General features: G+C 44.2%; 1 protein-coding gene across 1 annotated transcript in view; it reads left to right on the plus strand.

Annotated features, from left to right (window-relative positions):
- LOC148895400 (uncharacterized) overlaps positions 1–16,266 on the plus strand; it is a 66,634-nt gene that overhangs the window by 49,113 nt on the left and 1,255 nt on the right. The window contains exons 2-4 of the mRNA XM_089001011.1: positions 14,503–14,688; positions 15,789–15,946; positions 16,027–16,254. Of these exons, the coding sequence (XP_088857137.1) occupies positions 14,526–14,688; positions 15,789–15,946; positions 16,027–16,254 (549 nt within the window). The 5' untranslated portion in view covers positions 14,503–14,525. The remainder of the gene's footprint in view (positions 1–14,502; positions 14,689–15,788; positions 15,947–16,026; positions 16,255–16,266) is intronic.

The raw sequence follows: 16,266 nt of genomic DNA on the forward strand, positions 1-16,266 counted from the left end.
ACCAACTGACAAAGGAAATTAGCATCACATAGAAAAGTTATGCGGAGAGGCTTATCAAACGGTTTTCTGCTAACGACTGTGCATTGGTGTGGAATGGCCTGAAAGCAATAACAAATTACAATTTACCATCCCCCCCAAGTAGTGAACAACAATGGTCTGGCTGATGAGCTAAATACATTCTTTTGAAAAAGACACCGCCATTTCCCACGTCTGCCCACCATTACCAGAAACTACCGTATCTCCGCCCTCCGCCCTACAGATCCACGAACTGGACGTGAGACGGCTCTTTAAGCAGCAGGAGATCAAGAAAGTTGCGGGACCTGACAAAGTGTCCCCCTCCTGCCTGAAAGTCTGCGCTGACGAGCTGGCTCTGATCTTCAACAGATCCCTTGAACAGTGTGAAGTCCCATCCTGCTTCAAACAGTCTATCATTGTCCCAATTCCAAAGAAACCAGCACCACCGGGCTTGAACGACGATAGACCTGTTGCACTGACGTCTGTGGTCATGTAGTTCTTTGAACGTCTCGTGATGAACCACCTAAAGAACATCACCGGACCACTCCTGGATCCTCTTCAGTTTGCCTACCGGGCAAACAGGTCTGTGGAGGATACAGTCAACATGCACCACATCCTCGAGCACCTCGACAACACAGCAACATGCGCAAGGATCCTGTTTGTGGACTACAGCTCTGCGTTCAATAACATCATCCCAGAACTCCTCATCCCCAAACTTCTCCAGCTTGGTGTGTCCCCTATGATCTGCCAGTGGATCCTCAGCTTCCTGACAGGACGGACACAACAGCTCAGACTGGGAAAAATATCTTCCTGAACATGAACCACGAGCACTGGAGCCCCGCAGGAGTGCGTCCTCTCTCCATTGCTCTTCTCCCTCTCTACACAAAGGACTGCACCTCAACGCACCCAGCTGTCAAATTCATAAAGTTTGCAGATGACATCACGGTCCTCGGTCTCATCAAAGATGGCGATGAGTCTATGTACCGACAACAAGTGGAGCACCTGGAGCTCTGGTGCAGCCATCACAACCTAGAGCTGAACACGCTCAAGACGGTAGAGATGATCGTGGACTTCATAAAACATCCCTCGCCACAGCTGCCCCTCACACGATCCAACTGCCTCGTGTCAACCGTTGAGACCTGGGATCACAGTCTCCCAGGACATGAAATCGAAGGTCCCTAACTCTATCCTGAGAAAGGCCCCACGGAGGATGTACATCCTGAGGCTGCTAAAGAAGCATGGCCTGCCACAGGAGGTGCTACCACATTTCTACACGGCTGTTATCGAATCCATCCTGTGTTCTTCCATCACCGTTTGGTTCGGGCCGCCACAAAAATGGACAAAATCCAACTTCAACGGACAGTTAGAACGGCGGGAAAAAACCATTGGCACTACCCACCCTGGAGGACTTGCACACTGCAAGAATCCAAACAAGGGACCACACACATGACTGTACCCCGACTGCCTTGCCAATGGACTCAATGAAAACCCCATCTTGCTCAAGACTATGGAGATATTGCTACAAAGGACCAAGAGCTCTTTCATAGCCGAACATCTTAATGTCAGAAACCTTACATAGTGCTGCCAGTTGAATCACGTGCATGCCAGATCTGTATTTACTGGGATGATCGGCAAGTATCCAGTAAACAGAACTGAGTTTGAAGATATTCCTTGAAGTACCCAGTGGATTCGCTATTTCTAGATCATCAATGTACAAAATTAGTGGCAGCTTTAGCTCATCTGAGGGGCAAAAGAAGTGATTCTGATTAAAATACTGTATTTTCACGACCAAAGGGTGCACTGTCTGAAAGGCGCAGTCTCATTTATGTGTGCCATTTCTGTATTTAACATACAGAATCTTGTCCAGGGCCCTTTTTAAAAACCTCTCCATGACCATCACCACGGCCTCTCAGGTGCATCACGAATTCTCTTGGAGGAACGAGGCTATCAGCTATGTGTTGCCACACAAATACAAATATTACATTACTCTGCCAGCCTTTACAGCACGGACACTGGAAAATGACATATTTGCAGAAAATTATTAATGAATGTTAATTTTTAAATAAAGTGATATTGGATAATTTCTCACGGCACACCTGACGATCTCTCACGGCACACTAGTGTGCCGCGGAACATCGCTGCCTTAGATAATGGTAGTGTTGCTCAGTGATTAGTTAAGTGTAATCATTTAATTTAATAAAACACCTTGGTCCATGTTTACTTTTTAAATTTAATAAATAATCTAATTTACCAGATGAAATGATGCAATCAAGCCAGTCAGGTGTTTGCAGTTTGATGACTTGTCCTTCAGCAGCTCTCGGTACTGTGATATCATGAGAGGCTAGCTCTCATCGGGACAGGACAAGAAGTGCAATGGACGACAGGTTTGGATACAAACAAAAGGTTTTAATCAAGGGTTCCAGGGGGAATTCACAAGCAACAAAGGTTTGAATAGTGTCTCTTCCAATACCTATCAAAATAAAGTCTCTTCTGATACTTAAATCCAAATATAGTCTCTTCTGAGGTAAAACTGAAGACGGAGTTCTTTTCCAAGAGTCTCTAGGCCTCACCCCTCTTGACGTCCTCCTCATGTAGCCTAGCCACCTTAGCTAGGTTCAAATCCAGTGTCCAGTCGTGTGGTCCCAACTGGCAATGAGTTCCACACAGCAATCAACTTCTTCACAGAGCACAGCAATCGAGCTTGTCTTTCCCCAAGCTCCACACTCAGAGGTTCTCTGCCTTAAGAGCCTTGCTTGCCAATCAAGCCCTGATCAGCTGGTGTGTGGTTTTAATCGCTGCCTTCCACCAGATGGGGCCAAGACTCTCTCTGGGTGGAGTCATCTTAGGGGGATGTATTTGCCCTCCAGGACACAGCCTCTCGTGACATCACAGTACCCTTAATGTGCCAAAAATACATTTAAAAGGTTTTATGTTTAATTTACACATGAATGACCATTTAAAACTACATCCATTTTACATAGTTACATTTTATTGTGCTATCATTATATTTACTTAGTGCCTTCATAAAACTGCAGCACTACCGTTGCACTTAAACGTGCATAGAGAGCACGGCGAATGAGGATTACTGATAGATATTAGTCCGCAACCGCCCAAATAAACCTGCGCGGTACTATTCTCTTTGTATCACCGTTGTGTCTTTCAACAAACAAGAGACGTATAGTAACATTCATACTTACCACAGAACAATGCAGCTGACATAGTGGATGATAATGGCCTCAGTCGCAACCATGACCACGAACTAGCATCTTTGCTAGCTTGCAAAGGTGGCAAGAGCCCTAAACTGACTTTCCAAAATATTCCTTTTCAGTGCACCGACTACAGCATTGATACACTGGGTCCTTGTAATATATATATATATATATATATATATATATATATATATATATATATATATATATATATATATATATATATATATATATATATATATAATATCCTGCCCTGGTCACTGCCCCGAGTGCTCCGACCACCACAGGCACGACTGTCACCTTTACCTTCCAGGCTCTCTCCAGCTCCTCTCTGAGCCCTTGGTGATTCTACATTTTCTCATGTTCCTTCTTTCTGATGTTTCCATCACTCGGGACCGCTACATCCACGACAACGGCTTTCCTTTCCCCTTTATCTATGACCACGATATCTGGTTGGTTGGCCATTACCATCTTGTCAGTCTGTATCTGGAAGTCCCACAGGATCTTTGCTCGGTCATTCTCTACTATCTTGGGAGGTGTTTCCCATTTTGACCTTGGGGTTTCCAGTCCATACTCCGCACAGATGTTTCGGTAGACTACGCCAGCCACCTGGTTATGGCGCTCCATGTAGGCTTTCCCTGCCAGCATCTTACACTCTGCAGTTATGTGTTGGATTGTCTCAGGTGCCTCTTTGCACAACCTACACCTTGGGTCTTGTCTGGTGTGGTATATCCCTGCCTCTATGGCTCTGGTGTTCAGGGCCTGCTCTTGGGCAGCAAGGATGAGTGCCTCTGTGCTGTCCTTTAGGCCAGCCCTCTCTAGCCACTGATAGGACTTCTTGAGATCAGCCACTTCTTGCTATGGTTCGGTGGTACATCCCGTGTAGGGGCTTTTCCTCCCATGATTGTCCCTCTTCCAGCACCTCATCCTCTGCTCCCCATCGTCTGAGACATTCTCTGAATACATCATCCGTTAGAGCCTTCTCTTTGATGTATTCATGGAGCTTGGATGTTTCATCTTGGACCGTGGCTCTCACACTCACTAGTCCCTGGCCTCCTTCCTTACGGCTTGTGTACAGTCTCAGGGTGCTGGACTTGGGAAGGAACCCTCCGTGCATGGTGAGGAGTTTTCGGGTCTTAACATCCGTGGTCTGAATCTCTTCCTTTGGCCACCTTATTATTCCTGCAGGGTATCTGATATATATATATAAATGAATATTGTGTGTCTTGTCACCCTATAATTTAAGATAAATAATCCGTACTTCACTTAAAAGATATTAGTAAATGACAGCCATTAACTCATTAGTATTGATGTACTGCAAATTAAAAACGCATTACTCATTCAGAAAACTCAAACATTTATCGTTTTTATTTCAACAACAAAAATCGGCCTTTGAGTTCACGGACCATAATGACTTTTGAGTCAGTTTCTGTTCAGGTTTCCAGTGTAGGCCATCCACGGCTGCTCCCACACTTTGCCTGAGGTGTGGGGGACATTGAGTTGGAATGTTTCGTACGTCCTTTGCTGAGGCGGCCAACCGGAGTTGTGGCCGTAAGGTGGTTGGTGCCTGTCGTGGCGGCAACCCCTGTACTCGCTGGTGGACACCAGTAGTAAGGGATACCGTCAAGCTGAAGGAGTCCTATAGATTAGCCAAGCGGAATGCGGCTTCGGTGGTCGCCGAGGATAAAACTCGAGCATGGGAAGAGTTCGGTGAGGCCATGGAAGCCGACTTCCGGCCGGCTTCGAGGAAATTCTTGTCTCACATCCGGCGTCTCAGGAGGGGAAAGCAGTGCACCACTAACACTTTGTACAGTGAGGATGGGGCGCTGTTGACCTCGACTCAGGACGTTGTGAGCCGGTGGGCAGAGTACTTCGAAGATCTCCTCTACTCCACCTTCCTTGGAGGAAGCAAAGTTTGGGGACTCTGAGATGGGCTCTCCGAACTCTGTGGTTGAAGTCACGGATGTGGTTAAAAAGCTCCTCTGTGGCAATTAAGGCCCCAGGGGTGGATGAGAAGTCACTGTGTTCTGATGTATCCTCAGCCAGAGAGTCTGTAATCAAATCTGGAGCACTTCTTAGCATTAATTTTCTCTTCTTGTTTTCCATAAATGCTCGCCTTTTGTGATGGTTCTGCATCCAGTTCTTAATTGCTGCTGTCGGGTCAAGCAAGGGCGCGGGAGGACCGGTAGGGAACGGAGCAGCCCCGCCGGGGGCTGGTGGGAAATTTTGTGGGAAATTTAGTGGCGGAGATACTAGAGATGTGGAGATATGTACTGGAAAGGAGAGGAATAAAGATCAGTCACAGCAAGATGGAATATATGTGTGTGAATGATAGGGATCCAAGTGCAAGAGTGATGTTACAGGGAGAAGAGATAAAGAAGGTGGAGGATTTTAAGTACTTGGGGTCAACTGTCCAGAGCAATGGAGAGTGTGTAAAAGAGGTGAAGAAGCGTGTCCAGGCAGGCTGGAGCGGCTGGAGAAAAATGTCAGGTGTGATGTGTGATAGGAGGGTTTCAGCTAGGATGAAAGGAAAAGTGTATAAACAGTGGTGAGACCAGCCATGATGTTTGGACTGGAGACAGTGCCACTGAAGAAAAGACAGGAAGCAGCGCTGGAGGTAGCAGAGCTGAAGATGTTGAGGTTTTCTTTGGGAGTGACCTGGTTGGATAGGATCAGGAATGAGTACATTAGAGGGACAACTCATATTAGAGGCTTTGGAGAGAAAGTCAGAGAAGCCAGTCTGAGATGGTTTGGACATGTCCAGAGGAGAGAGAACGACTATATTGGGAGAAGGATGCTGAATCTTGAACTGCCAGGCAGGAGACCGAGAGGAAGACCGAAGAGGAGGTTTATGAATGTGGTCAAAGAGGACATGAAGGTAGCTGGTGTGAGAGAAGAGGATGCACAAAACCGGGAAAGATGGAGGACAATGATTCGCTGTGGCGACCCCTGAAGGGAAAAGCCGAAAGGAAAACAAGAGAATATATATATATATATATATATATATATATATATATATATATATATATATATATATATATATATATATATATATATATATATATATATATAATAGTGCAGAGGCACCTGAGACAATCCAACACATAACTGCAGGGTGTAAGATGCTGGCAGGGAAAGCCTACATGGAGCGCCATAACCAGGTGGATGGAATAGTCTACCGAAACATATGTACTGAGTATGGACTGGAAACCCCAAGGTCAAAATGGGAAACACCTCCCAAGGTTGTAGAGAATGACCGAGCAAAGATCCTGTGGGACTTCCAGATACAGACTGACAAGATGGTAATGGCCAACTAACCAGATATCGTGGTCATAGATAAAGGGCAAAGGTAAGCCGTTGTCGTGGATGTAGCGGTCCCAAGTGATGGAAACATCAGAAAGAAGGAACATAAGAAAATCGAGAAATACCAAGGGCTCAGAGAGGAGCTGGAGAGGGCCTGGAAGGTAAAGGTGACAGTCGTGCCTGTGGTGGTCGGAGCACTCGGGGCAGTGACCCCCAAACTAGGCGAGTGGTTGCAACAGATCCCGGGAACAACATCAGATATCTCGGTCCAGAAAAGCGCACTGCTAGGAACAACACGGATACTGCGCAGAACCCTCAAGCTTCCTGGCCTCTAGTAGAGGACACTAGCTAAAATGGGGGACAGACACCACCCATGGTGGTGGAGACAAGGATTTTTTTATATACATACACACAGTGGGACCTCGGTTTACGAACACCTACATTGCCTTACGAACTTTTCGATTTACCAAATTTATGAAAATTAAACCTTGGCATACGCACTACTTTTCGTGATACACGCGGAGCGCCGCTCCACTATGGCTGGCGGAGTAATTTTCGGCGGAAGAACACCAAACCACACGACCGAACACCGCCACAGCCGGCCTACCTTGCCACACCCCCTTTCTCTGAGTGCACACATTGTTCGCCTTCAAGAATTTATCATGGATACTTTTGCTGTTATGGGACCGAAAAAGACCCCATCACAGGCTCGTGTTCAGCCGAAGAAGACACAAAACAAAATTACAGTCGAGGCGAAGAAGGAGATCGAGAAACACGAACGAGGTGTGCATTTGTCTGCCTTAACGGCCCAGTACCAACGTGCTTAGTCCACCATTGCTACCATCCTTCGCAACAAAGAAGCTACTAAAGATGTGTGTGTTGCGAAAGGTGTTTCCGTTCTGTCAAAGCAACGGTCTCGGGCATTAGAAGAGGTTTAAAAACTTCTGTTAATTTGGATTAACAAAAAGCAGCTAGCCGGCGACAGCGTGAATAAAGCAATTGTATCCAAGAAACCACAGCAAATTCACTCTGATATCGTCATGCGGCAAACTGGAAGTTTGCTGTTTATTGATGATTTTAAAGCTAGCAGATGGTTTGAGAACTTTAAGTGCCATACAGGGATTCACTGCGTTCCTCGTCATGGTGAGGCACCCAGTTCTGACAGTCAAGCTGCCGAAGCCTACAAGGGATCATTCCTTGAAATGGTGAAAGAAGAAGGCTACGTTCCTCAGCAAGTATTTAATGCAGATGAGACCGGCCTTTTTTGGAAAAAGATGCCTAACCGGACTTTTATAACACAGGAAGAGAAGTTTGTCCCTGGGCATAAACCTATGAAAGATAGGCTAACCCTCCTGTTTTGCGCTAATGCCAGTGGTGACTGTAAGATAAAACCAATGTTGGTTTATCATTCAGAAAACCCAAGGGCCTTCAAGAGAAACCAGGTGGTTAAATCCAAGCTTCCTGTAATGTGGAAGTTCAACACCAAAGCTTGGGTTACTCGTCTCCTGTTTATGGACTGGATGCATGATGTTTTCGCTCCTAACGTGAGGAAATATCTCGAGGAGAAAGGACTCCCTGTCAAGTGTCTTCTTCTTGACAATACCCCAGTGCATCCACCAAATTTGGAGGAGGAACTTCAGGGTGATCTTAATTTCATCAAGGTAAAATCCCTCCCTCCCAACACAACCCCTCTCCTGCAGCCCATGGACCAGCAAGTGATTGCAAGCTTCAAGAAGCTTTACACGAAGGCTTTATTTACTCGGTGCTTTCACATGACTAATGACACTGAACTATCCCTTAGGGATTGTTGGAAGGACAATTTTAATGTGTATCATTGTGTTCAGCTGATAGAAAAGGCTTGGCATGATGTTACCTTTCGATTCTTGAAAGCAGCATGGAAGAATTTGTGGCCCACATGCATCCTAGAGAGGGACTTTGAAGGATTTGACCCTCATGACTGCTGTTTTGAACGACATTGGACAGAACATGGGACTCGAAGTGGATGCAGATGACTTCGAGGAGCTTGTTGCTGACCATAATGAGGTCATCAACACAGAGGATTTGATTGGCCTTCAGGAGGACAAGCAGAACCAAGCCATTCAGGGGTTGTTATCTGAGGGCAAGGAGGAGGAGATGGCTGCATCATCAAGTGAGCGCATCAAGGCAATGTTGGCTGAGTGGAATGATGTGCAGGCTTTTATTGAACAGTTCCATTCAGAAAAGACTGTGGCTATGAGAATCCTCAACATGATGAATGATAATGTGATGCCTCAGTTTCGTAAGACCTTACAAGTCAGAAAGCAACAAATGTCAATTAAGAGTTTATTTTTCAGAAAAAAATGATACTCTACGAAGAAGCAAAGAAGAGAAGCCACACCGGAAGTTGAGTTACCAACAGTCCTTATCGATGAGAAGGTTTCTTCAGCCGTCATATGTACTTTTTGAAGGTGTCGGACGTTTCGCCTCTTATCCAAGAGGCTTCGTCATGGAACTCAGTTCGTCAGTTCGCTGACGAAGCCTCTTGGATAGGAGGCGAAACGTCCGACACCTTCAAAAAGTACAGATGACGGCTGAAGAAACCTTCTCATCGATAGACCACTCCTGTACGACTGAGAGCTTACACAGACCAACAGTCTTTATGGAAGATGACTCTCCTTCCATACAGTAACTCACTCCTTCCCACCCCACTCCATCAAGCCATCAACGACCATCACAAAGGTAAATAAAACGACTTTTTATACAGTACAGTTTATTTCTTTAATTATAGTCCTCATGGAATGTGACTCTCCTTCCAAACAGCAATTCCCTTCGACCTCCAACCCCATTCCATCAAGCCATCAACGACCATCACAAAGGTAAATAAAATGACTTTATTATACAGTGCAGTGTATTTATTTCATTACAATACAATAGCACATGTATTATACATAGAATAAGGTACATTGTGTGTAGTTTAAAGGCTTATTTAGTTGAAAATTATATTTTATGCAGATAGCCAGCCAGCTAGATATCTAGCTAGCCACCATCAGGCATGTGTGTCAGGAATGTTGCTTGTTCGGCTATTATATTTGCTCTTCGAAACCACATACATAATCGTAGTTGTCATGTTCTGATTCGGCAGCAGGTGGCGGGGTTGTATTTCCCAGCTTGTAACACATCTCCTGCCAATCTCCGAATTATTCACCGGGGTATTTAAGTGGTGTCATTCTGCCACTTGTTTGCCGGTGAATTATGTATTTTCCTTGCCACTGCTCGTGCCCAGGTTTAGTATTTCGTGTTCTTGTTGTGGTCTGAGTTGTTCTGGTATCTCTCCGTCCATTGAATTCGTATTTTCACCATCCTGTGCATTTGTTAATTGGATATGTTACATTTCGTTTCATATACCGTATTTTTCGGAATATAAATCGCTCCGGATTATAGGTCGCACCAGCCAAAAATGCATAATTAAGAAGAAAAAAACATAGGTCGCACTGGAGGATAAGTCGCATTTTTGGGGAAAATGTATTTGATAAAATCCAACACCAAACAACATACATGTCATCTTGAAAAGCAATTTAAAATAAATTAATTAAATTAAAATAAAATAGAGAACATCAGGCTCCGTTTCAGTTCTTTTTTTCCCAACATAACACCGCAGCTCTCGCTCTACGCAACTTCGATGGACACACCTCCTTTTTGGTAACCCAGAACAGTCTTTTACAAGAGTTATTCAGATAACTCTAGCACAAAGAACATGCTCACAAGTTTACCAAAATATCAGGTTTTACTCCAAATCACCAAATCCAATGAAATCTTCATCCTCTGTGTCACTTTTAAATAACTCCCCCAACTCGGCAGATAGACAAGGCGCAACTTCCTATTCTACGTCGCTTACATCAGACTCATCGTCAGTTGCAGTTCCAATTATTCCAGCCTTTCTGAATCCCGACAGGATGGTTTCGGTTTTCACTGAAGCCCATGCTTTGTCGATCCATTTAATGACTTCCAGGAAAGTTGTATGGCGCATTCTCCCGGTTGCCGTGAAGCACCCATGCGTGAACTCGTTCCTCCAACTGCAGCCACCTAGCTTTTCGCCCTCAATTAGCTTTTTTTGTTTTCTTCATTTCAGTAAGCGTAACCTCTGCTTTTCGCCAGTCCCTTACAAGTTTTTCGCTCACTCCAAACTTTCTTTCTGCTGCTCGATTGCCGTTTTCGGCTGCATATTTCACTATCTGCAGCTTGTAAACTGCAGAATATGACTTTCTTTTCGGTGCCATTTGTATTCAGCCCTTCTCAGTTGTGTTTATAAATAACAGGTGTTACAGAAAAATCAGACCCTCCAGAAACCGCGACTGCAGGGACGACAGATTCTGACGGGTCACAGATTTCCCTGTAACACCTGTTATAGAAATGTGTAGGCTACTGTCTCTGCGCTCACAGATTTTGACGGCTCACAGATGTTTCAACACCACAATATCAGCACAGGCCTAGAGCGGGCTCTTGCGGTTTAATCTGAAATGATATACAGTAATAAAAAAAAGCATGTATAAGTCGCTCCGATTTATAAGTCGCACCCCTGACCAAACTATGAAAAAAAACTGTGATTTATAATCCAAAAAATACGGTATGCAGGCAGTCAGACCCTCTGAAGTGTGTCATGGCCCCAAGTCGCGTAAACAAGTATGTATTGTTTTTCAGAACTCCACAGGCATCTCTCGTTGAAACGAGAAGTTCCATGGCACTGAGCATTTTGGGCGTGAGAAGAATCGGTACTGGGCGTCCACGCTTGCCCCTGATGATAATTCTCGGGAAGTGCCTTCAGAGTTTTTTTCTCCAATTCAGAGAGTGCCCAGTCCACATCCTCGTGTGGATCAGAAGGGTCTCTTGTTTGAAATGCAGATAGGGGCATGCTTGACACCTCTCCCTCCCTCCGTCGGTTAAAGAGAATGAGCTGGACAACACACACCCTTGTCAGCTCCTTCCAGGATTTCGCCGAGGTATATTTAGAGAGGTTTTCAAACCACTTTTCTTGATTTTTAGTGAGATATCCATGCAAGTTTTGTACATCTCTCGTAAAGGGCAGGACACTGGGTACATTCCACTTTGCTTCCCGGATGTTCCTCATTGCTGCAGCTGAAATCAACTCATGCCACTTCTCATTATGGAGCACTTCAAAGTTGGTGGCATTCTTAACAAGGTTATCATCGTTTGAAAGTAAACCCTTGGCTTTTAAGAGCCGACTTATTTTAACTAAATAAGTTTGCTTGCAAGTGTTGGGATAAAGAAACTTTGTGATTCACTCCGATACCCACATGTAAACAGCTTTGACAGTCTGCACGTACTTCATTGGATTAATGAAATCCTCCATATTTTTCAAAGATGTGACTCTCCGGGCACCTTGAACCAATCGTCCTAATCCTTGCATCTTCTGTCGCACGTGCTCTATACTCTTGACCGATGACCCTCTTTTATTTAATAAGTGTTGCCCAAAATCAATAATGACTTGGTCATTTTTTATAATATGTGAGATTGGGTCAAGATTCATGGCACTAAGTATTCCCTACAGCTCTTTATTCGTGCTTTTTGCCACAGGTGTTGTATATGCACTCATGGCCTGCACACGATTCTTTCCTGACTTTGGAGCAACAGATCCATTTTTGAGCAGACAGTTACGTGTGTGTCACCAGAGTACTTTACGCAAGTAAAGTCCTTGACAGTGTGCACAGTGCATGAAGTCATTGCTCTCTGCCTGTTTAAGAGGACGTTTAAATTGCACCAATTCTCCTGTTTCTGACTCCATAACAGAAGCATTGTGGGCATAGATTCCCTTGTTCCGAATATAATCCACTTGTTGTCTTCTCTCATTTGATCCCTTTGGAAAGCTTACAGCACGAGCAACTTCAGATTTATCGCTATTTCTTTCTCAGACAAACAACTATGGCACCTTTTCTTTGATTTGAATATTGATCATATTTTCCACTGGGACATGATTCTTTATCTGATTCGCTGCGACGGGATTCTTCTGCTGCATGTGGATCCTCTTCTTGGACTTGAGATGAATGGCTTAGTTTGTCAAACCCTACCATAAGACCTGGTGTTGTAGAGTCGCAGATTGGGGAACTCACAAAACAAATATGTTTTGTGAGTGAGGGTGCTTCGAGTTTTAAGGTAGCTTCACTGTCAGAATCACTTTTGGAGGGGCTATCAGGGATGAATTCATCTCTGCTCGATAACGTGGGATCAAATAGTTCATCGGAATCTTCAGGAACAATGTCTTTCATCTGAAACAAATTTAAAATATTGTCACAATACAACAAAATACAAAAATGAAATCTCTCAAGATTTTTATGATAAAGAAAACAGTGTAGACATTGAAAGTCAAAATCTCATGCCAACAACAGTCACGCTCATCAGCAATTGTCATGAAAAAGTATAAATCTTACGAACTCGAATTTTAGTAGGGATATAAGGCAAACATTCCAGCTATAACTAGTCTTCCTAGTCTTCTGACATGAACCAACTAATTTTACCTTTCCACAATCCTTCGATGATCTGTTTTAGAAGATTGTTAACCTGAAAGAAAACGTACACACACACACGCACAGGCACACGCACACAACTTCTCATCCAAAGCTGAAAAACGGTGTGAAATGACTGTCTCTAAAAACAGGTACACAGTAAGTGCAAAGCGAGAACAGCAAGGAGAGAGCCTCCTAGAGACCGAGTGATCTGGTGGCACAGCTTGATTTGAAAATGTCAAAAACTACTATTGTAACACCTGTAAACACACTTAAGAACAGTCAAACCCCAACGTGCGCAATCGCACACAGACACACACACACACACACGTACACACACATACACATCATTATTCACACACACGCAAACACGTACACACATACACATCATTATTCACGCGCGCACACACACACGCACGCATACGCGTTTTTATGCTTTCTGAGTTTTCAATGACAATGAAGAGAGCAGGCTCTCCTAACAAAGAACTGGAAAATGGGAGCTGACCTTTTTATAATTATAATAATAATAATTATTATTATTATTATCAGAAATCATAATCCACAATGGGGAAATGTAATAATAATAAAAATAATAATCGTAAAATAGTAAAAATAATAATCATGACGACACATAATTTCACAGTCACATCATTTTTTATTGTGGGTGAGCAGCGGCAGTCATTCGCACCAGCGTTCACCCTACCCGGAAGTAACACAGCAGTAGCAGCTAGCTAGGTAGCTGGCTAGATATCCAGGCAGCTACCTAGCTAGATACATAAACAGATAAAATACAGAAATAAATATGTAAACAAATAAATAAAACACAGAGATCAATGAATAAATATATACATAGTTAGGTAGCTGGCAAGGTAGCTAGCTAGGTAGTCAGTTAGCCAGATAAATAAATAAATAAAATACATAGATAAATATATAAACAAACGAATAAAATACATAGATAAATATATAAATAGGTAGCTAGCCAGGTCGCTAGCAAGCTAGATACATGAACAAATAAATAATATATAAATAAATCAATACAAAAAACAAATAAATAAAATACAGACATCAATATGCTGTTATTATTCAATTATTATATTTTTTACTAGTTGGTATGATAGCATTATTCATATGAAAAGCAAATTAGTGACAGCTGATCATCAGACCAGAGTAACCACAGGGAAAGTGAAAGTTAGCATCCATAACTGTGTGCACATATAAATCAATCCATATAAATACAAATACAGTATTTGATATAGTATATTTTTTACATGTGTAATTCGTTTTTCACATAATTGTACATGATTTTGGGAGGTAATTAATTTAAGCATCAACAAAAAAAAAAAACAACGAACGAACTGAGGAGCCATTTGAAAGCCAAAAGAACCGGATCTTTTTAGTGAGCCCAGCCACTCTGAAAAGATCCGCAATTCCCATCACTCCTGCCTACTTCCCGTCCAACTGATTTGGCGCCTTTGCAGGGAGCTCACCCTGCAGAACGCGGATGAGGCCGAGCGGGCGACACCCGGCCAGCGCAGGAAACGCGGCGCGGCGGAGGCGGGCTCGCCATGGGGGCGGAACGGCGGCTACAGAAAAAATGGGACGAGCAAAGCAAGAACCGCAGGACGGCCTTCGTGGGCAATCTGCCCGTCGGCTGCACCAAGAAGGTTCGGTGACCTTTAATAATAAAAATCCATTTAATTTCTAAGCGCCTTTCAAAACTCTCAACTTCACTTTACAGTCACAGGATAAGTTTTTCTGCGGGTGAGCAGCGGCAGCCACACGTGCCAGCGTTCACGACACCTAGAAGTAGCTCAAATAGATAGAAAGATAGCTAATAATAATAATAATACATTACATTGTAAGCGCGTTTCAAAGCTCTCAAGGACACTTTACAGTCACAGACAAGCATAGGTACTAAAATAAATAAAATACAATTATAAATAGACTAAAATAAATAAAATACAATGATAAATAGAAACTAGAGATAGAGCTACACCGAAAATGCAATTTTAAATAGGTGGGTTTTGAGATGGGACTTAAAGGTGGGAAGAGAATCGATGTTACGGATGTTGGGAAAAAGTGAGTTCCAGAGTTTGGGGGCAGAGCAGCTGAAAGCTCTGTCCCCCATCGTGCTGAGACGGGCAGGGGGGTTGGGGGTACACACAGAAGCCGAGGGAGGAAGAGGATCTGAGGGAACGAGAGGGAATAGAAATTTGAAGAAGGTCAGATAGGTATGGGGGGGGCAAGGTTATGGATAGCTTTAAATGTATAAAGAAGAATTTTAAAACTGATTCTATATTTGACCGGGAGCCAATGGAGCTCTTGGAGGACGGTGGTGACGTGGTGAAAGGATGAGGTTCTGGTGATGATCCAAGCTAAAGAATAATGGACCAGTTGAAGTTTAGGGAGAAGTTTCTGATGGACACCAATGAGAAGTGAATTGCAACTCGCTAGATAGCCTTATAACTAATAAATAGCCAGCTACATAGCTAGCTAGCTAGACAGATAGCAAATAGATAGCCAGCTAGACGGTTAGCTATATGGCTATCTAGCTAGTTAGCTAACTGTCTAAGTGGCAATCTATTTGCTATTTAGCTAGCTCCCTATCTATTTGCTAGCTATATAGCTGGCTATCTAATTGCTATCTAGCTAGCTACCTAGCTGGCTATCCATTTGCAATCGATTTTCTATCTATTTGCTATCTGTCTAGCTAGCTAGTTTTCCTCCTCCCCTTTGTTCACACGCTCGCTCTGTCACGCCGCAGATGCTGCTGAACATGTTCCGGGCCGACGGCGCCATCGAGTCGATCCGCTTCCGCTCCATGGTCAGAAAATTGACCCCGTCGGGTGTGGCGGGGCTCATGTCACGTGTCCTCATCGCCGCAGGTGCGAGGGGACTGTCCCGCAAAGTCGCCGCCATCAAGTGAGTCGCACCAGCCAATCGACAATCGGCAAATGTTGAGTGACACCATTGACCCCCCCTCCGCCGTCTTGTGTCGACAGGCGCCAAGCTCACCCGTCGGCGCCGAGCATCAATGCCTACGTGGTCTTCCGGGAGCCTCAAGCGGTGGCCAAAGCGCTGCAGAGGTGGCCCATCGCTCGTCACCCGTCACAGCGACCCCTCCCTCGCTGCCATTTTGCGTGTGTCCGTCTCCCCGCAGGAATGGTGTAGAGATCCAGAAAGATTTCATCATCCGCGTGGACCGCGTCAGCGCCAAGGCGGCCCAAAGCGTAAGTCCGCTC

This window comes from Hippocampus bargibanti, linkage group LG07, assembly GCF_051943395.1.
Source record: "Hippocampus bargibanti isolate YZ-2025 linkage group LG07, ASM5194339v1, whole genome shotgun sequence".
Classification (NCBI taxonomy): Eukaryota; Metazoa; Chordata; class Actinopteri; order Syngnathiformes; family Syngnathidae; genus Hippocampus; species Hippocampus bargibanti.